Here is a 26,861-nt window from a genome sequence, read left to right as displayed (position 1 = left end):
AGTAATAGATGGTACTGAAGATCACCAGACTACTTCATATCCCGAAGAAAACCTATTTTGAAAAAAATACACCTGTAATATAACATTTTTACTGTATGTTTTGGACATGGCAAAGTGGTATTAATCATGGAAGTGATTTAAAAATCACTAGATGTTCTCTTAGTTTTCTTTTAGAATGAAATAATTTGATTTCTGCCTTTACTAATTGGGAATTTACTATTTTATCCAATATAGTAAGACATACTGGGACATAAAAAGATACTGAATAACAAGACTAACCAATATATAAACATAAATGTAAAAATCCAAGTTATCAGTGTGACATAACATCTTAACAGTGCATATCTGGATGTTGTAACAGAAGAAACAGGCTGAAGTAGAACTGTATGGCAGAATACTCTTTCAAAACTCAAATCATCTTCGAAGCGCAGTTAAAGCATCACACCTTTCCTCTGTTTATATAAAATCCATTTCAGGAAAGGGCGGTTTGCATCCTTTCCTCTGCACTCTTGTTTGTAGCAATGTGAAACACACTTAGCTAACTTGTGTTGGCTGTATTCAAACTAGCTAGACACATAGCATCTCTTGGCATCACAAGTGGATTCAGAATTTGAGCAGCTCATTATGATTTGAGACAGCTTTTAGAGACGAAGGGAGTTTTCCTAGTTTAATTAATGTTTAGAAGTATAATTGTGGAAAAACAACTAGGAAATGCTCACCTGCGGCCAGAGCATAATGTTAAATATTAATGGAAAAACATTAATGAAAATAAAAGTATATGTTGCTTTACTGAACTATAAGATGCATTAGCCATTTTATAGTCTGAATTGTAGTGTACACTTTCCTATGTAGTGCACTACTTCCCATAATGCCCGATCTTATAAATAGTGTACAACCAATGTATTATAATGATTTGATGATTTTGAGATCAGCCTGAACTAAAGAAAAGATATGGATTTCATTGGTTTTAAACATGTTTATTCTGGCTCTCAGAGCATTGTTCTGGATCATGTTGGCATGTTGACATCCACAACACTGACCCTCGGTTTCACAGAGACGAGGCTTAAGCCTAGTCCCAGACTAAAACACATGTCTGGGCTGTTATAACTGAAAGAAACTTGCACTGACTGATCTTAACATCTGTCAGTGCCATTGATTTGTCTCAAGATGCACAGCAGTAGTGTTTTTATCTTAGGCACATTTATAAAAAGTTATTTAATTGTCCTAATTGAATGTTTGCCAAATCCTGGTTTAACCTAAGGCCTGTCTGTGAAACCAGGCCTGAGTGTGGATTCATACAGCAAGTTGCTGGAGTCAAATGGAGAGCAAACATGCATGATTTCACTTCCCTGCAGTAAGGAAGCAGTATGAATAACATGCTGAGAGATGAGACCACACTGACGCTCAGCACAGAATACAGGTTTACAGGCACATTCATTCAAATATACACCCATTTAAAGTAAAGGGCAATTAGGTCAATTGCATATCTGAATAAAAATAGATGAAATTTTGTTCAGTTGAAACCATCAGTGAATCTGTGGAGGGATCCAGTAGTGGAGAAATAATTACAATATACAGTGAAGGAACATGTTTATGAGTGTCTTTTTAAAGACAAAACTCTCAAAATCTTTAAAGAGATTTTTAAAGAGGCAGGCCTCTCATTTAGCAACTGAAATGAAAATGCTATTTTAAATCATTTTAATATATTTGAGTGGTATAATCCTGCATTTTTTTTGTTCGTGAAAAATTCATGAAATTTTAAATACTACACCGGGTGTTAATGTTCAATACTCATTCCGCAAATAAAGAAATCAATAAATACTGAAGAGGAAAAAATCTGAAAGCGTTCCCAAGAATATTAAGAATTATAAAACAAACATTACACATTGTATACACCATTTTCTGCATCCAGATATACAGCAAATTGTCTAAACAAAGTAAATATATTGCCCTTGTGTAAGCTAGCATTGTGTAATTGTCCCCAATATCATTCTTTATGCGTGATTGCACTCTAAAACATCTCAGGCTTAAGTTTGGCTTAAGGACGGAGTGAAATTGTGCGTTAGTTCTGGTGCATTGTGGGAAGATTATAGACATAGAGTGAATCTGGACTGGCTGTGTGGGTCTCAAGAGGAACTGAGGCCGGAATCGGATTCCCCGTTGGCCTCCTGGACTTTCCCTGCGCACGGAATGGAGGAGCAGGGAATGCTGTAGGAGGAGCAGGCACAGGTTTGAATGACCTCCTTTAGCGTTCCACCCTGTTCCTCTACATTGAAAATGTCTGGTTGCTCGAGCTTGTCGTCGCAGATTCTGTGGATACAAAACATTATTTTAGTTAAGGAATATCACCTAACAAGGATAAAGCTAGAAGGAAGTTTTATTAACATAAAAGTAGCCATCTGGAGCAAAAAAAAATGTGAGAAGATTTCACAGTAGTTTTCACTGTTTTACAGTAAGCATCTCCACATTTTTGCCATATCATGCCTTTCATTTCTGCTACAGACAGCAAGAATAGACAGAATATTTAATATGACAAATGAAGCTTTGAGCATTACATCTGTGAGTCTGTGCAACAAAACAAAAATGTCCTTCAAAAACATGGACATGGACACAGGACAGTTTTGTACCCCAACAGCCTCATTTTCATCCCTATCAAATTACTATGAACTGCTGTTGCAACCGATTTCATTTAGTAAAAACACACACACAAATAAGGTGGGACATTATTTTCTCAATTGTGAACTGACTGGATCCTGTTAAATTAAAATCTGTTTAGACTAAACGCAGTGTGTCAATGGCTACCGTCAACTGTTTGGTTACCAACCTTGTTCAAAATATCTTCTATGGTGTTTAGCAGAAGAAAGAAACTCATACAGGTTTGAAAAAAGTGAAGGGTGAGTAAATAATTACAGAATTTCTATTTTCTAATAAACGATCCCTCTGATATGACCCATAGCTTCTTTGGTATATGTTAAGATCAGGGATGAGTTAAAAAAAACTCTCACTGAGGTAAAAAAAAAAAAAAAAGCCACATTCTTTTTCAGAATAAACAAAAACAACTAAATCCTTAAAATCCAACCTCACTGCTCGTGAAGAAGAACAAAATATATTCACGAAATGTTAAGTCACTAGTGTCAGAAATTCAGAAAACATGATTGCATTTAAAATATATCAGTGGAAACTGCAACAACTTCATTACTTTATATGTGCAAAGCACATAAATATTGTGACCAGTTACAGCTGACGTCAACAGACTCACACGTTCATTGTATATATATAAACATATATATGCATATATTTCTGTTTTCTACCATGATGTTTCTACCATCATGGTGTCAGAAGATAAATGTTTTTAAGAGCATTATAAATAGTGATCAGCTTATTTCCATTGGCTCTTGCAAGACTTCTGTTTTGCATCATCCATTACAAATGCTACAATTACATGCTAAAAAATGTTTGCAGCTATTAAAAATATATCCCAAATGTAACCCCAAGGAAAAGAAGTCATCCATTCTAAATGTGTTGGTAAAGAACTTATCAAGATTTAGAATAGGCTATAATTATTCTAATGTATAATTTTCATAATATTATAATACCCAACAGACAATATTCAAATATAGCTGGGTTTAAGAACTGTCATGACAGGTACATTGAGATCATTCATATTTAGATAAATGCAGCTTTTTCTGCCATGCCTTTATCAAGATCCTCAGTCATGCTGGTTTGAGAGCAGAAGCCATTAATCCATCCATCCATTCATATATTCATTCATTTATCCTTCAATGATTAAGTCATTGAGGTCCACGGAGGGGATTCTAACACTGTTAACGTGGCTAGTACTGAAAAATTCACATTGGAAATGAAACAAATGCACAACTGCACTGTAATTTGTGCAATATGGGTTGTGGGAGAGAAACTCAGTCACAAATAAAGAGGAAGTCTCGAAAACTCAGAATGATGTAACAGGCAGCTGAACCTTAACCCTGTGCTGTATAATTTAAATAAAAGCTAGTCAAAAAAAAAACTCCACAGTATTGCTGTCTCATATCATATTAGTAAAACACTACGGTTCTTGTGGTGCTGGTCGGTGAGAACGATCAGTCAGGCAGCAGCCAAATGCCAATAAAAAATACAAACAACTGAGAAACAGAAGACATTACGGGCGTCAGAGGAGGTTGAAGCATTGGGCTTTGGCACCAAGCATTCCTGTATTCTGAAAAAAGAGGCAAATTACCACAAAATCATGTGAGGAATATTTAAAAAAGGGAAAAGGGAGTAAACGTTTAAGGAAAGATGTGGAAAGAGTCAATAATTCATAGAAATTTTGTTTCCAAGGAAATAAGAGTTGCATCAAACAAATTAAAGGTTAAACTTGAAATCTTTTGCAGACTGTTTAGTTGGTTGGTTTTGGTAGTAAAAGGTTATTACTGTATATATTATTGTATATATTTAAGTATTGTGTGTATACGAAGTATAATAATTGTCCAAATTGCAAGGAAAATAACTAACACTAAATAAATGAAAAACAAACTAAACTAAAAAAAAAAATTAATTTTGGGGTAAATTATTCCTTTAAATTTCAAACAGGAACACAGTTTCTCTAAGCAGGTCTTGAGGGTTTTACTGCAGTTGAGAAGGAACAAAAATACAGACGAAATGTTAGCTGAATTTTAAGAAAGTGCGAGAAAAAGCAATCTGCAAACACTGCATTGTTGTGTAAACGTGTCAGTATTTGATGGATCTCAGTTTTAACATATACATACACAATGATATTTACACAACAGCCGGAGGTTCAGTCTGATTGTAACTTATTGAAAAGTGCATACATAGCATGAAGTGCATTACATAAATGCAGAACATCATTGATTAGTTTAACCTGTACCCAGAATGAAACAGCTTCACTCAGACTTGTGCTGATATGCCCGGACCTTCACGGAAAAGCTATAAACCACACGTGATTTACACAGAAATGCATGCAAAGGCTGTCTTGGTATTTATAGTGAGTCAACATGGCAGTCAAATTAAGGTGATAACATCACCTGCTGTGGGCTAATGCATAATGCTTCTACTTTATGATTACTCTTTCAACAAGGTCACTACATTCAACACGTTTGTACCATTTATTTATTTTACACAGCAAGACAAATTAGAGCCCACCTGTCATATATGAGGCCATCAATGCCATGTTCCCTCAACTTCATCCTGTTCTCATGGTCGTTGTTGTAGTCGCCCCAGCAGAAGACCACCAACCCTTTAGACTGAGCCTCTATGATGAACTCCATGTTTCGTAAGAGCTCATCAGTGTGGGCGCTGATTCCCTGTGAGCACATTCAAAAGTCTTTGTTTCATCTTTGTCAGGAACTCTGACATGGAAAACAATACAGCCACATTATTCTTGCAGGTAAACAAATCTCACAGAAGCCAAACAACACGATTAGATCTCTTTCACTTCGTAGGTTTGGAGAGTTTGTGGTTAAACACAGCGTTATTATGCTGCCAAACTCTGCGTCTCTCCGTGCTAATTTACAATTATGTTCTGAAGCGTTCTCTTACCAGTATGTTCTCACTCTGAGCAAAGCTCATGGCGATCTTAGTGCTCTGACAGCGGATGTCCATGAGTTCAGGGTAGAGGTCGGTCACTCCTTGGGTCAGAAACAGGATGGGATATTTGTTTTGTTTTTGCCTCACCCTGAAGAGAACAACATCATTTATTTAAATTAAATTTAGATTGACTATTTATTCTTTCAAGGAATAGTTCACCAAAAAATTTAATCTGCCCTAATCCACAAATAATCCACATCACTACAGTGCATCAATTACCGCCTTGTGAAGTGAAAAGCGGCATGTTTGTAAAAAGCAAATCCATCATCCAAAATATAAATCCATAATCCATTATATTGCTTACACCAGTGAAAAAGTCCTCTCACATCAAAATCCACAAACATATTTAAAACTATTTTAGACTGTGTTTGCCTTTAAACGTTGCTTGACCTGTGCATATTTCTCTTCTGATTCAGACAACTTTTTCACTAGAGAAAGCAAAATAATGGACAGAGCACTCATATTTTAACCAGAGGCAACATTTAAGTTAAAAACAACTTAATGATGGATTTGTTTATTACATTTGTTTATTCACAAGACATTAATTGACAGACTAGATCAGTGTGGATTACTTGAGGATTATCATGATGCTTTTATCAGCTGTTTGGACTCACGGCACCCATACACTGCAGAGCATCCATTGTTGGCAAGTGATGTAATGCTTAATTTCTCCAAATTTGTTCTGATGAAGAAACAAACTCATCTACATTTTGCACTAGAGGCTAACCAACCAATTAATCACGCATCTGATTAATAGGGCCATTTTTTAATTAATCGCCATTGGCCGATTGTGCTGCAAATTGGGCCGATTTATAAGCAGGTGCATCTGCAGGCAGCTAAGCATGATTTCTGCCCTGATTAAATATCAGGCATCGGCCAGAGAAGAACCAAATCTCTCTAAACCGATCTCTATTTTGGACAGTCTAATGGTGAGTCATTTTTATTTTTATTTTGGTCAATTTAAAAAAAAATTGTGAACTATTTCTTTAATAAATGTCCCTGCACCTATTGTGCAAATACATTTTAAGAAACATGTGGTTGGTTTATACGGTGCTTAAATCGCCTGCCAAAGTACAAACATATACAACCTTAAAATATCAGTGCAATATTAAAATATGCACATGAACAAGACCTCTTACATAGTGCAGATATCAGGATCAAAACATGAGAAGACTATTTTCCTATTGCCGGCGTTCTGCAGCACACACGTGAGAATGATGTCTAAGAACTGATTCATGTTGAAGTAGGTGGAGAGTTTTGCATCCCAGGAGCCATCCTGTTTGAAGAAACAGATTCATGAGGGTCTTTTTCTCTCCAGTAGCACTGAGATCAAACCAGCTTGAGGCAACACAAACCTTGAACTGACAAATCCACTTCAGTTCAATGTTGAATCCCACATGATCTGGAACAGCCTGGAATATCTGAAACATAATACCAAATGAGAAAAGAGGTTAACCAAGCAGTACAGATTGGCAGTATATAAGCAAACATTTACCACAATTTTCTTAAATGTTTGGTCATTAAAAAGGTGACTTTCTTAAATTACTCAAAAGATAAAAGTAAAAAATAAATAAATAAATATATGTGTGTGTGTGTGTGTGTAATATATATATATATATATATATATATATATATATATATATATATATATATATACACATACACACATATACATATTTTACATACATTATACATATATATATTATACATATACACATACATACATACATATCTATACATACATATATATACATATATATATATATATATATTTTTTTTTTTTTTTTTTTATAATACCTGAGGTAAAAGTTGTATATGAAAAGATAAAGTTGTCATACCTGTGAAAGGGAAGGGAAAGGCTGGTACTCATCTACATACTCCTCTTCATCCTGCAAGTCTAGACAAAGAACCACCACAAAAAACAATCATCTTTATCTATTTAACAGTTAACGGTTTATTCAGCTCAATACAGTTCAAGAGAGGCTTGGATTCTACGCCCTAAACAAAAATAATCAGATCTGAGATTAATCACAACACTGATTTACAGCCAAAAAAAGTATTTGAATTTTTTTGTATTTCTTAGCACTAAAAAAAATGTCATTATGGAGACTTTGAATTAGACTTTTACTTCAGGAACCGGACTGTGGATAACAAACAAAACACTGCACATTAATCTGTCCTTAAATCCACCAACTAGTTTGACAAGTAGTTATATAATGATCTGCAGTTGTATTGTACTTCTGTGATAAATCAATCCAAATTCTACCTTTGTGGTCATGCACTTCCATGGCAGCTGTGTGGGCCAGCTGAGAAAACCAAACACATTCACACTCATCAATATCAGCATGGAGATAATTGCATTTCATTGATCAATCACAGCAAAAGAATCTGAAATAAGCCTTACTTTTAAAAGCTGAAGTTGATCAAATGTAAGATCTTTGACAGGAACTTCAACCAGTAACATAGAGTTCTTGTCGGTTTTCTATGAAAGGACACAAGAAATGTAAAGCATAAGCACAGAGCTTATCTTTCTTCCTCTTTTTTAGCAATTTTAATCATCAGTGTTTACAATACAGAAGGACACTAAATGAGTTGTGCAAACAGTGACTTCTCATTGTCAAGTAATGGGAGCCAAAAGTGATTGATACCTTTTTAGTAGAAATACAGCAGGTGAGATCATGGTATACAACTGGAACTAAATCTTTAGAGAGATGAACATCAAACTCTACATAAGCAGCTCCCTGTGGAAAAAACAAGATATGCTTTAACCTTACATTTTCTATAACAAAACAATGTATTATGGTTGAGTTGCATTATTTACACTCACATGGTTGGCCGCACTTAGAAATGAGGCAATTGTGTTTTCCCTGATCTTGTGATGCCTGAAATAAAATAGAATCGTATTTTCATCAGCAGCAGATTTCTTTGTTAAACATGCACTTCTCTTTCATACAACAAAAGTATGCTTGTTGTGTTATCATAAACTAAGGTGTGTTAATTGTGTTTTCCTACTTTATAGTTTCTACAGAGCTTGTTACACAGGCTGTGCATAAATTCAAGTCAATACACACCTTAGATGTTTTAAAAGGCAACATGTGTTAAAAAAAAAAAAGTGCAACAGTGAATCTGAAGGGGATCTGAAGGGGTATTACTAACGTGAAATTGTAATTCACTAGTTCACGCTTACATATAATTAGCTGAGGTATGGTATGTGTATTTGGCGTGCTGTCCGGGGAAGGGCTCCGAGCTCGAGAATGGCATGAACCTAGAGTAACCCCCTTCCCCGTCTATTTATAAAGTGAACTCAAAGTGAGGAGATGGGGTGGAGGAGGGATGCTGATAAACCGTCAATGGATAGAGGTAAGTCAGCGATATTTATACTATGGGATTGATTACTTGATTATGGTCCACCTGTGTCGATTAGGCTAAGTATTTGATGCGCCCCTCCCGAGTCTTGTTAATAAAAACATCATTTAAATAAAAAACTAATATTAATTTGTAGGACCATTAACCTTTTTTGCATTCTGACATTATTATCATGATGATAAAGCACATATTCCTCCTCATTTTGTAGTAGACTACTACAATGTAAATAATAATAATCATTATAAAAATATAATACAAATAATAGTAAAAAAAAATAAAAATAAAAAGTTAAACTGTAAAAACTTGTCACCTGTAAAGTAAAACTAACAGAAGTTTTGGTCTTATATTCAGTTTGTAATATTAGTGTTATATTTATTATTATTATTATTATTATTATTATTTAAATGTTTTATGGACAATGAGACGAAATGATGGGAAAGCAAAAATATGGAGAAAAAAGGGAACTGTAAATGATCCTTAGCATACAACCTCATCTGTAAAGCTTGGTGGAGGTGGTGTCATGGCATGGGCATGCATGGCTGTCTCTGGAACAGGCCCTCTCAAATTTAACGATGACTTAATGTATGATGACATTAGTAGAGTGAATTTGAAAAGGTACAAAACCATCTTGGCTACCAATATTCAAGAATATGCCACCAGACTCCTCAGAAAGCGCTTTATATTGCATCAGGACAATGACCCAAGCACACTGCCAGTTCAGTCAAGGAGTTTACCAGGGCAAAGAAATGGAAAGTCTTAGATTACCTAAGTCAATCTCCAGATTTAAATCCGAACAAACATTAATTTCACCAGCTGAAGAGGAGACTAAAGACAGAAACTCCCCAAAACAAGCAACAGTTAGTATTGGGTGCATTAAAGGGACGGGGAAGGTATTTCAAAGCATGAGACCAAGAGTCTGGTGATGTCTATGGATTGCAGACTCACTGCTCTGATTGCATGCAAGGGATCTGCAACTAAATATTAGCTTTTAATATTTTCCATCTGCCTTAAGTTCAGCTGTCCCAATACTTATGCTCACATCAAATAGTGGAATGAATTCTAAAAGTGCTGTCCTTGGGTTTTTATTTGGCAAAACATGTATGTGTTGAAACAGCTAATAATAAAATGTGATTTTTTTTATAAAATAAAATTTTAATCATATTTGCAGATGTCTTGACTTGTACACACACCCACACACACACACATATATATACACATAAATAAAAAATATAAATATAAACTGGTATATATATCTCCACACTGTTACTACTCACTTGTGAGCATGAGTGCTTCCTGCTCCTCTGTGTCCAACATCCAGAGGGCTCCTTTTCTTCCAGTATTTGGCAAAAGACTGACTCATGTCACACTGAAAGTCTTGAATAGGACGCGTCACCAAGTAATCCACTGAAATCCCATCAAGAACAAAAGCATATATTCAATGTTTAAGCCAACACTTAATGCTTAAATTTAATGAAATCAGCTCATCAGTAAATGAATGGCATCAAAACCACATTATCTAGCTACTTAGCAACAATGCAAGCAGGGCGGATCTTTCCAACATTAGTGACTTCACCCTCTATTTACATAGTCTGTGACATGTTTACAGAGGCAAATGTTGTGTGCATGCAGTAAAAGAACAGATACTATCATGGGTGGCAGGAATGCGTGTTAGTTTTATGGTGTAAAATAAATGAGATGTTTAGACTTTGAACAACAGTGCATTGTGGTACTGATTATACCTCTGACTTTTCCAAGAGTTTGTCTGGCATTGCGACTCATGATGGGTAGGGTGACCACACCCTGATCTTTGCCACTCTCCCTAAAAGAGGATGACAAGAGGATTGCGGTGCCCATGTGACCTGGATGGACATCACCCTGAACCACGGCCTCACTCAGATCCTCCTAAACAACAAAGACGTGACGTAACAATTTTAACCACTTCAGCTGTTATTTTGATTTTTTGAGAATTAGGCATATGCAATATTGGACCCACCGGTGGGTCCCCAGAGTTGATGTGGTTAAGTTCATGCAAAGGATTCATGCAAAATTAATGTAAATACATTTCAAAACACCATAAAATGCTTTGTGATGCAATTGTGGACAAAATCTTTTTATATTAAACAATACCAAAGATTTCTGTACCTCAAAGAACTCAAAGGTGAGCTCTAGGTTGTCGGGGTCCATGGTGTGAATACTGTATTCGGTCCACCGGGAAGGTTCAAGGGCATATCCACATTCTGGCTGGGAATGACGAGACTTATATCCGCTGTCGCTGATCATACTGGTCTCCAGTGTAGAGGTCATCTTATGCCATGATGAAGGGCTTTCCTCTTCTTCCTCCTCGATACCTTCCAGCATCAGCTTCAATCTAAAGTATATGAATTATTTTTTTATCATATTCTTTGAGTGAAATCAGGCATCAAAACAGTATAATAAGAATTTGAAAAGAAAATTTTTTTTTAGTATGTGGTCTATAATAATGTATAGTGCTTGAAAAGAATATTGCAATATTTTGCATCCTACTAATTAACAGATCAATTTGACTGGTGATTTTTTTTTTTACAACATACTTCTCAGGACCCTGTGACTGACTGACCTTGAGATAAATATGAATTCTGTACTGAAGGATATTACCTGAAGCGTGATGTCTTAAACTTTTTCTTGGTAATAGACACTGGAGTTTTCACAGAGTAATGCAGCCTGAGACGAATTTCTGTCTGGCACGTCAACCAGCCAGAGTCCACACACTCAATGCCATCTGCAGATCAAACAATTTTTATTTGCATGGTTAAGTAAGATAGCATGATGTTTTGTTTTTTTTTGCATTAAAACATTTATGTAGTTTAAATGATTAAACTTACTATGGACTCCAAAATGTCCATCGTCAATCAGGAGCTCAGATTCTGCAACACATAACAAAATTTAATATGGAAGGTCAACCGCTCCTGCTACACATCTACGAAAGGTTAGAGTCATCTGTACAGAGTAAACAGACACCACCACCATGACACATTGATTTTCTGGTTTGTTTCTTAAACCATCAAAATATACAGATAAAACACGTGTTCAGTTTGCTCTGTACTGGATGGAGCTCTACACATTTGTAGTCTTATATCATACAGGCAGGCATGTTAGAATTTATGAGTGACAATAAATATAATTATAATAGATTAATACTTGGTTGGCAAAAGTTAAATAACAATAATCTAAATATATCACCAGCAAGCGTTACCATACAAGCAAATTGTTTTGTGGCTACACAAAGAAATTCTGACAAACTTTTAAAGCACTTAACACATTACATCTGGAGCAAACAGTTACATGATTAAAACTATGGATCCTGTCTAGTAAAAAATAATAATAATTATATATGAATGTGTGTGTGTATATATATATATATATATATAGATGTTTTGCATAGTTTGTGAAATGCATGTGTTAATTGTATGTTGTGTATGTAAAAACAGAAGTGTTAACAGCATGTATGCTTTAAAATACATTTTACTGTTTTTTTTAATGTTAAAATAAACAAGATAATTAAAGAAATTATTTTAAAAACTTCTTTCAAAGAAATACAAATTGTGCTGTGCATGTAAATAATTAAAGTGTTAAATGCATTTTTCAATTAAAATTTACTCAAAATAATTCATGTAATTATTAGAAAATCAATCAAGGAAAAATGTGTGTTGTGCATGTAAATAAAGAAGAGATAAATGCATGTTTTAAAATAAATATTTTAACGTAGCTTCTAATGTAAAAAATCAACTAATAACATTTAACAATTATATATATATATATATATATATATATATATATAAAATTTTCTTTAAAGAATTATACCCAAAAAATGTAAAGTGGCTAAATTTGAAGGCAAAAGAAAAAAAAGGTTGTTTGTAAACCCTAAAAATGCGCCAGTGAAAACTGCTTCACTTTGTTTGGCCATGAGGATGAGGAGTAATAGTCCACTTAATGTTATGGTTTCTAATAATTAGGTTCCATTAAATTTTCTTAAGTGGCTTTTATTGACATTACATCTGTCCATGACAAATAACACTAAAATCAACATTAAAGACAACATGAAATCACATTTTTATTATCTTCTTTAGAACATGCATCAATGATTTATGCACAATAAGACCATATGCCTTTATTTAGTGGTTGGGGGCCCCGTCGCAGGACATTCTAAAAGGCAGTGCTTCAAGACACTGCAAAAGATGCGAGACGTGAGCGCAAATATAGTGCAATGCAGCAGGCTTATTGTTCTAAAACAACCGGGGAAAATCTAATTTTTCCTCACATTTCACCTGTCATAAAGCAACGGCACCTTAATCGCAGTGGATATTCTACACTTAAAGTGGCTCATGTATGGAGCCCCACATTTGCCATGCAGGGAAAAAAAAAAAAAATAGTAAAGCGTGTGCATAATATAATTCGTTCCCTTGTTTTACTAAATCATGCACACAACTTACTGACTCCTTTCAAGTAAATTGTGCACATGATATAATAATTCGTTTGTTGATTTGATTCAACTAAAATTGCACACAATTTAGTAAAACAAGAAAACAAATTCGTGCTCACAATTAATTATTTCTATTCTCCTGCATGTACGGGGCTCCATATACTTTAAGCAGGGCTTCAAAACGAGAGAGAGAGAAAAAAAAATCGGTTCACTCTGAGCGGAATCTATATTTTACCGGTTTCTGTTTATGCGTCTCTCTGTATTATTACTGTTCTGAAACCGGTTTGAGTAGAAAAAATGGTTAGCGTCATTTCGTTATAGTGTCAAAAAAATATGAGAGTCTTACACAAATCCAAATGTTTCCATATTCACAACATATTTGGATGATACAATATAATAGGTTTTACACTTTTAGGTTTTTACACGCTCGCATTATCTACGTAAATCATCATCCTTCACAAATAATATAACAGCACAGTGATGCTCTGGTCATGCTGAACGCAACAACTATTTCAATTGAGCATTGTGCCTTTTCTATTTTTCTTTGTATGTGTTTTGTTTTGATAATGAACAAGCTGCGATGTCAAGGGAGCAAAAATGTTGTGTGTACGCATGAGGCCCAGTGCGATCACTGCTTTGTTTTCCCAACTGTTATTCGTAATTTAGTCAGATACCAATGCTGGTTGATCATACAAGCAAGACATCATTCATCACTGTAAAGCCTTGGCAAAATAACAATAATGATAATAATAAAGAAAGAAATAATGAAAAGAATACTGTAAACTTTATATATATTTACACGTTTTATACTTATATGTTTTTGTGCCCTGGTCTGCTGCTGCTCTTCTGTGTTTCAATGGCTTTAGCGATTCACTGTTGACTTGTCACCACATATTTTGTCATGCAATTAATCGTTAGTTCTCGAAATTGAAAGGGGTCAAGACATTTATCCAGTGCACAATGTTACAAGAAAGAAGACTCTCCAGTTTAACATTAAGTATTACGATTCCCCGTTTTTGCAATATTGACAAGCTGCAGTCAAAGACTTTGCACACCAAAATGTTTGAAGAGCGTGAAGGATTCAGTAGAGTATAGTATAGTTTTTTTTTTAACAGTAAGCGAGTCTTATGTAGGACAGTGTTTGAAACATGTTGGCCATTAGCCTACATGAAATGCATCAATGCAATGATAATTCACCACATTCATGACTGATAAATCAGTTAGCCATGTAAATGGGAGAGACGGACTCAGTAGTATACATGCAGCAGGTGCACAATAACTTTTCGTACATGACATCACTGTTGGTAGGACGGGCCCCATCTCGTTCTTTGCAGGGGGGCCTTTAAGATGTGCGGTACGCCACTGAGTAAATAGGGTTATTTACTTTTTTGTCTTATTGTGCATGATTCACTGAGGAAAATAAGAAAATAATGTGGGTAGGAAAAAAAAAATTAACCAACAACAATCATGGCCACTCTTAAGTCTAGTAATGTTCTGAGATATAAAATTAAGTCCCACATTACTTTCCAATAGTTTCCTTAATTTGGAAATGTGTCATATTTCAATGTGTTGTGACAGTTTCATGTAGTCTTTAAAAAAAGCTGAATTCAGCATGTATTAATAATTCACGCTTAGAGTTAAAGGGGACAAACTGATCTGAATGTAATAAGAATGAAGGAAAGAGTCTACAGGTTGCATTATACATGTGGACTATTCTGGAATCAGATACCTGAGGGACTCAATGAGCGTGGCAGCTGATGGGTCTCCCATCTATTGACTATGACTTGACATGGCCCACCTGCATTCTGTAATTTCAAATGGGGGTTAAGATTACGGACAGATTTTGGAAACACAAAGGCTACTTTGGCCATTTGAACCAAAGTCTCGCTCCCGAAAAAAGAATATGAGTTATAGTCACCACTTTCTGCCAGCCAGCCAGGTGGTTGACATCTGAAAAGTGGACTGATTAGTCAGAAGAAACACATTGGCATTTTTCACAGTGTTTAACAGAGATCTCCAGGTTATTTATATACATTAAAAAAAGCTTTGGAAATCCTTGTACTTACCACCTCAAATAAAATAAAAAAATAATAATTTTTGTTCTAAATTCTAAAAAGACTATTTCTGGCTAGGAAACAACTGACATGTAAACATTATGTATAAAAGACACCGCACATTAGGAGGGGCTCACAAGAAACCCGTTCCAGAAATGTCATTTTCCAGGAAAAACGAAAAACAAAACAAAAGTACCCAGAACTGAGTGGAGCTCAGCCAAAAGAGATTAACAGCTGTGAGGAGAATGACCTGGAAACCCCACACACTCACACAGAAGGACTTCAACAGCTTAAACTCTATAACACAATCACTTGCACCCTAAGAATTAAAAGAAAGCCTTTGAGGAACATTAAAAATAAGTAAAAAAAAAAAACACATATCCCACATGTGAAAATCTACAGTCATACATGTATAATAAAACAGCTGAAAAATCCCAAATGTACATCACAAACAACAGATACTGCATAGATCATGAAGTGCCTTCAAGAGGCCATTCACACAAAACACATCTTTCTATTCCACAGTACTGCTTTTCTGTCATTTTTCTATGTAAACATGTGCTAGACAGACGTGTTTGACCGGTTGGGAATGACTTGTGCATGACCCGCCATTCTAAAAAAGCAAGCGCACAAGTTCAATAAGTTGAATTTTTTAAAAAACATCTCTCAAGGCCTTTCGCTTTTTCACTATTCCACTACCCACGTCTCACGTTTTTGAATCTGTATTGTTTGTATGGACGCTAAAAGAATTGTAAACAACAACACCTATAAATAAATATACATGCTAAGGCTGCATTTTAAAGGTATTGGGTAATCTGTTCAACACTGGGGCTTTAAAGGGTTAACTGTGAACCTTTTAGGAATCACTTCTCTCATGTTTGTTTACTAGGCAAAGTAAATCTCACCTTGGATTCCAAAATGAATCCCTTGAAATAGCGATATTTGGTTTCATCTCCTCTAGGAACCTCAACGGTTGTTCTCCACAAGGTGCTGGGGTGAGACAAGACACAGAAGATAAATATGTGGGTCAAGGGTAAGTGTGCGTGCACTGGAAGATAAACATAAGATGACATTGCACATGTACCCATCCTCCTCTGCTAGCTGCAGGGTCACAGCTTTTTGATGACACCAGCCACCCAGGGTTTCACAACTGCCAACCACTGCGATCACCTCGCCTGTTATAGAAACAAAATATAGTTTAATAGCTCTCTCATTTTTGGTAGGCAAAGGAATGTGTCTCCAGGTCATAGAGTGCACAAAGATGACATTCCTTTCAACACTATCATATTCATCATGTCAACATTTGCCAAATAATAAATATAGATACAGGCTGAATTTGTGATGCAATCAAGCATGGTTAAAATAACTTAATTCTTATTATTACCTAAACATTTCTTGCATTATTCATTTCTATATTACTACTATAGCAAAAATAAACTTTTAAAGGTGATTTATTTTGTCATACATTTCTTTATTAATAGCATTAGCACATTTTAAAATGTTTTTATTTATTTACCATATGTATGGCAAAATCAACTATTACAATTTTTAAATTTAAACATTTTACAATAATTTAATTTAATAACCAAAATATAAATATATATTTAAAATTAACAACAATAGCAATATTAATTATTACAATTAGTTTGGTTAAAGTTTAAAATATATAGTCATAGCATCAGAAAACACTCCAAAATGTCACATTTATATTAGTTTAATTAGATTGTCTTGATTGCTTTTATTAATAAAAACTTTTTAAAATTACACAATAAGTAAGTCTCTAAAAAAAGGTTTCTGTCAACAGATAAACAAATACATTTCACAGCTGTTGTAATATTTGTTAATAACTTATTATTGAAAGTTGTACACTGTCTTATTATAGGCTGCTTGTATTTAATCTTTCCTCTTACCCAGTTCTGTGGTCCCTCTGACTGTCAGAGTGACTTTAGTGCTGTCCATGACTGACACTCAGGCAGAAGGAGAAGAGAATGAAGAGATCTAAAACACAAATGAAACGAAACACATCTGATGCCCGATGCAAAACAAACCTAAGCCATGTTAACAGCATCAGCTGATTCGCCCAGTGGTCTGATATCTGCTGAGCACTTTTTAAGCCCCTTCTAAGTATCCGTTACATTATACATGTATTTCAATTACACGCCCTAAACATAAAGCGAGATATTTTTACCACTGCTGGACACAATAGTAGAGAGGGAAATAATGGTAAGTTACGTCAGATCCTTGAATCTAAACGCGATCTTAAAAGAGTAACGTTAGCTTTCACCACGTTTCATGAAACTCCACTGTTTGAGTGGAAGAAGCAAAAACAACAAGGTCTGAACCGGCTACAGCCGGTTTCTGTCAGTAACAACAACCGGTTTCCAAGGGTATTGCTCAAAACATAGCAAGATGTCTACATAGAAAACACGGTTACGTTCTAAAAGTTACAAAAACACTACCTAGAAAGGGAGCACACTAGGTTTTAAGATGCAACCACTATTTGCGGCGCAAAAACGTAAATATGTGTAGCGTAAAACAAAATGTATAGCGTAGATTCAGTGTCGAGTCCCGCCAATACAGCGAGTAAAAACATGATAAAATGATAATTACCTGAGTTTAAAGACAAATATCCATCATTTAGTACGGCGGTACCGGAAAACGTTAACCGCGCACTGAAGTGCCCATGTTTACATGCACGCGGATCTCTGCAACCCCGTTAATGCAACACTGTTAGCTGTGAACCATTTCTTAAAAGAAATGTATCGACGTTAATTCAAGTTTTGCGTCTCTCATTAATGCTACACAATGTGCTAAATTGAGAATCAAAATGAGCTGTGAGCAGATCACTTTGTTTTAGGAAATAAAATTAAGGGAGGGATCCCCTTTCGAATGGATCAACTCGACTCCGCCTCTCTGCGTTTTCTGGTCGCATATGATTGGTGGAAGAAGTGTTTGACGTTCGATGGGCGGGACTTGAATGGATGGAGTTCATGAAGTTCATTGGCGTAAGATGATATGATCACGATGCAGTCAAATGTAGTAATTAATATTAAATCAATTATTAAACAGTTTTTTTTTACTGAATAACAATAACAATTCTTTAAAATAAATAAATAATCTATATCGGAGATTTTAATGGTGCTGTTTGTTAATGAAGAGTGTTATGCTACTAGTAAGCTTTTTTTATATTGAGAGCATACTTGCAGAAACATTTATTCACTGCTGGGTGTATAACCATTAAATTTGAAAACTTTGATACTTTTAGCTGTCAGAGGACTTCTTAACATATTATGGCTGATAAACCAATAAATAAACAAAACACATTAAGTTAAGTGCACTCAAAGTAACAAGCCAATCATTATTTTTAATTAATGTTTAATAGTATATGTGTGTAAAATCAAAAAGGGTGGCAAGTTCAGACAAACCTTTACTGTAAAATCAGGAGACTATTGATTTCTCTAGTGGCCCGGCTTTCAGCAGAATTAACTGGTTGCGTAATGTGGTGCCTCAGCAGAACTGAACACATTCTGCAACTCTGTGTTGTGTAACAGAGGTCAGTCTCACTTTCTCGCTTTCTCACTCAATAGGGTGAGAAAGTTCAAAAAGATAAACCATATCTTCAGTAATAAAGTTTTGCTGTGTCCTTGATTTCTTTATGTTTGCCACCGCTGGTAGCTTTTCCTGTTCCCGCGTGAGCCATTGAGAGTAAGTAAAATTGGTCTCTTGAAAAGAGCTTGGGCTATTGCTCCCAGAATGGTGAATGGTGTGTATTCGACAGTGCTTAGCACAACTGAATGAATGGGACTGCAGGATTATAAATATTTAATGAGTCAGGCTCTTTCTCTCTTGTATCATGTTTTCACCCTCCCGCTGTTTGCCCTGGTCTGTGGATAAGATAATAGACAGATAATGAATAAAGTGTGTGCCTATAACTGGTTTTAAATGGTGAATAAGTACAGGGCTAATTCCACCCCCAAAAACATGCAAAAGAAAATAAATATAATGAGGCTTTTTAGAATGCTCTTCTCAGTATGGTTTTTCTTGCTTATTTTTATGCTTTTATTTTTAAGGAAGGAGAAAAAGTGAGAACTCCGAACAACTTCTTTGTGTGGTCATGTGATAAAGAACACTGAGTTTTATTTTTCAACATGTTGGGAAATGTCATTTACTTTCATATAGGCCTACTTATATATACAAGAAAGTATATATATATATATATATATATATATATATATATATATATTAATACTTTTATTCAGCTAGTATGCATTACAGTAATTAAAAGTGAGACTAAAGACTGGAGAAATGGCGGCTGAAAATTCAGCTTTGTCGGTGATAAAATAGCAACATTTTAAATTATATTCAAATATTCAAAACTCATTTTAAATTGTAATAATGTCAGAATCAAATCATTGCAGTCTTGGTGAACATAAACTTTTCTAAGAGGTGGTTGTGGTTCTAGTATGAAAAACTCAAAATCATGTAAAAGATTTCAGATTGTGGATGTGGAAGGAAGAGCTCCACCCAGGGGAATGATGGTAATAGTGCACTCAATTCATTACTGCAGTGTAGCCTGTAGCCTATCCATTTATTTGCGACATTCATTCATCTTTTTTTCCCAGAGATGATGAGTGTGAAGATGAAGAGTCGCGGTTTGCGGCCTTTAAACTAAAGTACATCTAATGTATTCAGAGTTCAGTAGAGTTTCAGAGCAGGTTGAGAAGATGCTGTGATGATTAATTCAAGGCATCAGCCTTCACTTGTGCCGTCCCAGTTAAAAGCTGAGAAACACTTGCATTTTTCAGGAAAAAAGTTTGATCTTCAACATATCAGCCCCAAAAGTCCTATCCTGTTAGTAGAGTACTAAAGTTGTCTCTTTGGGTGTTTCTTCACCAAGGTCTGTAATGTTGAGAGAGTTGTGTACGAACATCAACATTTTAAGCAATTTTATTAAAGCTGATTTGCTCTTTAGTATCTTTGCAGAGAAATGCACAGATCTTCATTTTGTGAATAACCAAATTTAGATGGATTTTCAATTCTGCAAAAAATAGAAGTAAAAGCTGACACAGTTTAAAGTCTTTTGGATGTTGTGACATATCCCACTTCTCCACAGATGAACCAATACAGAATCTTCCTATTAAAGCAATTCTCCAAATAATTTATATTTCTAGTATTTTTTATATGTATATGTATTGCTATACAAGTTAAAGAGTTTGACTTTCACACTGATTTGTTTCATAATGTTTTTTTCTTGCCATAAAAAATTTATTACTTTAAAACCCTGAATCAAACTCTTAATTTATATATATCCAGCGGATAGGCTACCATGCTTAATGTCATCATCAATCAAAGACAGAGACACTGCCAGGGTAGAACACATCATAAGTTTTTTAATGTAGATCAGATGCCATTATAATGGATACAACATCATTCAGAGGCCATTTGCACTTCAGGACTGCATGTGGTTTGCTTCATTTGCACATCAGACACTAGATGTTGATGACAAGCCTTTACAAGTGTTCTTTCCATTTCAATTATTGTGAGTGGGGCAAGCAGAGGAGGCTTCAAACTATGCATGCAAACAATCAAATGCAACTGGAGGTCCAAACATACATAGAATAATAGAAACAAAGGGATGTTCACTTTGTTCATCCCATGCACTTTTTGTTGTAGGTCTCACACAAAGGAATAACCACAACATAAAAAAGGAACGGAAAATAGAAAATGAGAGTTCTGATTAAATACAGTTCACATTCAGTTACTTGAACAAGTGGTGTGATTCACTCTGAATGCTCCCATTGGCATTTTTAAGACTAATTGATGCAGACTGTTCACTGAATTAGAATTAGACTGGTATTCGTGTAATTGAATAACAAGGCCAAGCCACAGGGCTCTTTTCAATCTTAATTTTGTTCTGTTTCAGGAGACTTAAGTTGAACGGCCAACTTTATCAAAGCTTTAATAATAAGCATTTATTGTCAATTCTATAAAAAGGTTTAACAGTCTATAGAAATGTGTGATATTTATATACATTTTTTTTTATAAAGTTAATTAATGAATTTGTGCATTCATTTATTCATTCATGAACCCGCTGGAAGATCTTATCTAAATCAAATGATTCACAATACATGCTCCGAAGTCCCGATCTGAATCAAATGCTTCATGACACACACTCCAAAGTCCCGATCTGAATCATGATTCATGTCCCTGCTCTAATCTTCCGATCTAAATCAAATGATTCGCAATAGGCTGTCTACTCCGTAGTCTTGCGTATCCAGACCTTCAGACTGACGGCTGAAGGTCTGTAATCCATGGCAGCTTTCATTGGCCAAGGCCCGCCCATGAGGCCATTTGATCACATGTCAAACAACCAGTCACAGTTTGTTTCGTTTCAGTGTCATGTTTCGGGCCGTAAAGATTTTGCCACAATAACAATAACAGATAGGTATGTAAAACTCTCAGAAATATTCGAAAGATTCTGTGCCGAAAACTTTAAATGAATTGAAAATCCAGCGTTTAGTTGATCCTGATAAGAGCTCGTCGTCAAAGTTGTAAACACGATGACTTTCTTCTTTCGTGAGGGGGTCTGGCATCATGGCATCTTTGTTTCCAGGCGGAACGTTATAGAATGGTGTCTCACACATGCCTCCCGGAAATCCTGTATAACTCAACCAATCTGATGACTACCATATGCATCAAATGTTTAGCCAATGTTCCATGGGCTTGACGTCTGAGGCTGAGACTACCTACTCCGAAGTCCCGATCTGAATTGAATGATTTGCGATAAATGCTCTAAAGTTCCGATCTGAACCAAAAGATTTACAAACCTGCTCCAATGATTTGTGATCCATGCTCCCAAGTTCAGACCTAAATCAAAATATTCATGATCTACACTTCAAGTCATGATTTGAATAATGATTTGCGAACCATCATTTCAGATCGGGACGTCGGAGCGCATATCATGAATCTTTTAGTTTGCAAAATGATTCGCGAACCAGCTCTGAAGTTCTTATATAAATCGGAAGATTCTCGAAGTTCCGATCGAAATCAAATGATTTGCGATACACAATCCGATTGGAGCACTTTGAAACAGTGTATCATTTTGCGACGCAATGGTTAAACTGATTCTGAATTTTTATAATTATTATAATTATATTTATAATTTTATAATTATATTAAGAGATGTCTAAATTAGAAAATGTATTGCTCTTTTGATCTGATTTTTACTAGTGAATGGAGTTTGTGTCTGAATCATTAAAAGGAGTTCCAGCGTAAATTACTCACTCAATTAAATCGCTTCGTCTGTTTCTCCGCTACTGGTTTAGATCGCCAAACATTAAAAGGGGTCATATGATGCGATTTCAATTTTTACTTTCTCTTTGGAGTTTTACAAGCACTTGGTGCATAAAGAAGATCTATAAAGTTGCAAAGACTAAAGTCTCAAATCCAAAAAGATAATCAAGTACGTTTTCATATTTAAAGAATTTACCACTGATGATTCACACGTGAGTTTTGCGTAGTGTAGAGGAGCACTTGTAAGTTTGTTGTTGTTGTTGTTCTCCTATCACAAATGAAGACATGGTTTCATGTTTACGCAGCACGATATGCAACGCAACGTGTAAAAAGACAGTATAAGTCATAAACACATTTCATTACAACAAATACACAAAATACTGCTCTTTTTAGCAACGTCATACACTCTTAGAAGAAAAGGTTATATATAGAACCTTAAAAGGTTCTATCAGGTGCTACATATTTGGAACCCCTAAAAGGTCCTATATAGAACCCTTTTTAAGCCAGGAAAAAGGTTTTATATGGAACCTTTTAGGGGTTCATTCATGATTATTTATTTTTTCCTTTCCGGATTAAATATTTCATATAATTGACAAACATCAAGACCCTAAAATGTAAAAATGTAATTCACATAAAAAAGTCACCCATGAATACTGAAAAAAGCACACCTTAAGCGCATAGAACTAGTCATTTGTTTATATTAACAAAAATAATTACTATTACTGAAAGAATGCTACTGTAATTTCAAATATTCAAGGCTTTAAATGTAGCTTTTGAGTCGGTTTGAGTCGGGATTTCAATTGAGTCAGTTTGGGGATCGCAAATCATTTGAATCAGTTCGGGAGTTCAAAGCGGGTTCGCGAATCATTTGAGTCAGTTCGGGAGTTCGGAGCGTGTTCGTGAATCATTTGAGTCAGTTCGGGAGTTCAAAGCGGGTTCGCGAATCATTTGAGTCAGTTTTGGAGTTCGGAGCATGAATCATTTGAATCAGTTCGAGAGTTCAAAGCGGGTTCGCGAATCATTTGAGTCAGTTCGGGAGTTCAAAGCGGGTTCGCGAATCATTTGAGTCAGTTCGGGAGTTCGGAGCGTGAATCATTTGAGTCAGTTCGGGAGTCCGGAGCGGGTTCGCGAATCATTTGAGTCAGTTTGGGGATCGCAAATCATTTGAATCAGTTTGGGAGTTCGGAGCGGGTCATTTGAGTCAGTTCGGAGCTCGGAGCGGGTTCGTGAATCATTTGAGTCAGTTCTGGAGTTCAAAGCGGGTTCGCGAATCATTTGAGTCAGTTTTGGGAGTTTGGAGCGTGAATCATTTGATTCAGTTCGGGAGTTCGGAGCGGGTTCGCGAATCATTTGAGTCAGTTTGGGGATCACAAATCATTTGAATCAGTTTGGGAGTTAGGAGCGGGTTCGCGAATCATTTGAGTCAGTTCGGGAGCTCGGAGCGGGTTCGTTAATCATTTGAGTCAGTTTGGGAGTTCAAAGCGGGTTCGCGAATCATTTGAGTCAGTTCTGGAGTTCAAAGCGGGTTCGCGAATCATTTGAGTCAGTTTGGGAGTTTGGAGCGTGAATCATTTGATTCAGTTCGGGAGTTCGGAGCGGGTTCGCGAATCTTGAGTCAGTTTGGGGATCGCAAATCATTTGAATCAGTTTGGGAGTTAGGAGCGGGTTCGCGAATCATTTGAGTCAGTTCGGGAGCTCGGAGCGGGTTCGTGAATCATTTGAGTCAGTTGGAGTTCAAAGCGTGTTCGCGAATCATTTGAGTCAGTTCGGGAGTTCGAGCGGGTTCGCGAATCGTTTGAGTCAGTTTGGGAGTTCAAAGCGGGTTCGCGAATCATTTGAGTCATTTTGGGAGTTCGAAGAGCGAATCATTTGAATCAGTTGGGGAGTTCAAAGCGGGTTCGCGAATCATTTGAGTCAGTTTGGGAGTTCGGAGTACTCATACTAGTGCGCGTGGCGCGTGTGCATTTTGAGTGCGTTCTTTCACTGCATTATTCGGTGTATTCAAATGCATTTATGAATGCATGTGAATGATAACAAAATTCAAGATATGGGGGTTATAAAATGTATATATTTATATCATTATGTAGTTAATCAATATCACACGAAGAGTGCCATTTCAGTTTTTCTCCAAAAATCAGTTACTACAAACAATAATTTAATTACAAATATATGTTGCAGAATAATGTAATATATGAATAAATAATAGCCTAAAGAACCTTTGTGCCAAAAGGGTTCTTTCTTGTCATTATAGAACCTTTTTAGCTTAAAAGGTTCTTTGGAGTTGAGTAAAGAACCTTATGGTTCTATATAGAACCCCAATGAACCCTTTTTTCTAAGAGTGTAGACACCTTTAACTGAAATAAGCGAGTACAAGTATAATGTGTTAATGTGTACAAATAAAATATCCATATTTCCATTCCTAGTTTCTCCATTGAAACATACCATCACAAATCTACAAACAGGTAACCAGTTTAGTGCTAACTAGTGAAACACTAATATGACAAGCTGCACCTCAAAATACACATTAGATGGAAACATAATGCATTATGATCGGGTTTGTAGCTTAATGACCATTGCAATTCACTGGGTGACTGACAGATCAATAGGAAATTAGTTGAAAGCATCCAGGCTTCTCATACACCATTGAACATATCGTTTAATTTATCAGAATATATTGTAATAAATATTTGAGAAATTGTTGTTTTATCTGATTATATTAGTATATATAGATTGATAGCCTATGTGAAAAGAGCAAATAAGCAGATGAACACAAAACAGCTAAAGCGAATAGGTTTGATTTGGACATTTGTGGGAATATAAAGTAACAGCAATACCCCCTCCCCATTTAACTACAGCATTTTTGCATTTATGATAGACAGATAGATTTGACCAAAGTTTCTTGTCATCTGAAGTGTATTGTCATTGAAGCCAACATACATTTATATTATGATAGCTAACATACTCATAATAAATAAAGAGAGATTTTTATGTTACAATTAGTTTATAATAGTCTAGGGACACGTCCCTATGGCATCCCTACTTGATTCTATGCCCTTGTTTTATAACAATAAATAATTTTATAAATGTCTTTCAATTAAGTGCATTCCTGCTGAATTAAAGAATAAATTTATGATAAAACAGTAGAGTAGCCTATATTTGTTATACTAACAAATGAAAAGTTATTTTGCTCTTTTTGTAAACTAGAGTATCATGTTTACTTGATGGAAGCGATTAATCACATTACTGTTGTCAGTCTGAATTCTCACCTTTTTTTCTTGCACTTTTTTTTTTTTTAACCAGAGCTGATGTTAAAAGAGCTACAGGGCAGCATTCGGTCAACTTCATTAACATTCATCTTTGCCCATAAGTCCAGGACTGAAAGGTGAGGTTTAAGATTTACTTCTCTCTTTATTTAGTTTCACACAGCAGTGAATGCCGCAGGTCATGCTGGAACACCAGGCCCATGTTTAAACCTCCTCAGATCATATTATCCAAATGGAAGATCATGCCCGTAGCCTCGAGACACGGGGGATCAGTCTGGTGCACAGTGTTCAAATGCCAGATCTCCGTTAAAAACACCTCTGCCACTGCGAGTTCTCGTCTGGATCAGGACTGCAGAGGTAATCGGTGATGTCTGATCGATTTCAGATAGGGCACCAGGGCTGCGATCAGCTGACAAGCATGAGGGTAATTGATGAATTAAAGGAGATTAGCAGGTCATCTTCGATGTGGAGAATTTTTGGAAGGATTGGATTAAGTCACTTAATTGGCTGATATTGTCTTGTAAGCAAGACGGTGCCTATCAGCATCTCTCTCATTTCATCACCCTCTCCCCCTCGAGTCCTGAATCCATCAGATTATCTGAAAGACGGGAGGCTGAGATTATGAACGGCCTCTAAAATGGAGTTATTTTCTCACATGGCTCTGCAGAAGCAAATTCACTGGTTTACATCAGTAAAATTAAAACCAAAAAAAATGTGTGTGTGTGTGTGTGTGTGTATTATATATGTATATATATATATATATATATATATATATATATATATATATATGTGTACCTAATTCAAAACGTATTCATAACAATATAA

General features: G+C 35.6%; 1 protein-coding gene across 1 annotated transcript; it reads right to left on the bottom strand.

Moving 5' to 3' along the window:
- Nucleotides 1-956: 956 nt before the first annotated feature.
- On the bottom strand, nt 957-18,366 carry gpcpd1 (glycerophosphocholine phosphodiesterase 1). The gene is made up of 20 exons (XM_059512178.1): nt 18,091-18,366; nt 17,391-17,478; nt 16,565-16,655; nt 16,386-16,470; nt 15,156-15,231; nt 11,829-11,870; nt 11,602-11,725; nt 11,110-11,335; nt 10,707-10,869; nt 10,242-10,371; nt 8,429-8,483; nt 8,250-8,342; nt 8,006-8,083; nt 7,868-7,907; nt 7,440-7,498; nt 6,957-7,022; nt 6,741-6,877; nt 5,554-5,689; nt 5,158-5,318; nt 957-2,310 (listed from the first exon to the last, which is right to left on the bottom strand). The coding sequence occupies exons 2-20, from the start codon at nt 17,437-17,439 to the stop codon at nt 2,127-2,129; spliced, it is 1,995 nt and encodes a 664-aa protein (XP_059368161.1). The 5' UTR covers nt 17,440-17,478; nt 18,091-18,366; the 3' UTR covers nt 957-2,126.
- Between the last annotated feature and the right edge of the window lie 8,495 nt (nt 18,367-26,861).

Source organism: Carassius carassius, chromosome 27, assembly GCF_963082965.1.
Source record: "Carassius carassius chromosome 27, fCarCar2.1, whole genome shotgun sequence".
NCBI lineage: Eukaryota > Metazoa > Chordata > Actinopteri > Cypriniformes > Cyprinidae > Carassius > Carassius carassius.
The sequence above is the reverse complement of the archived record's forward strand: the minus strand, read 5'-3'. Positions and strand labels throughout refer to the sequence as shown.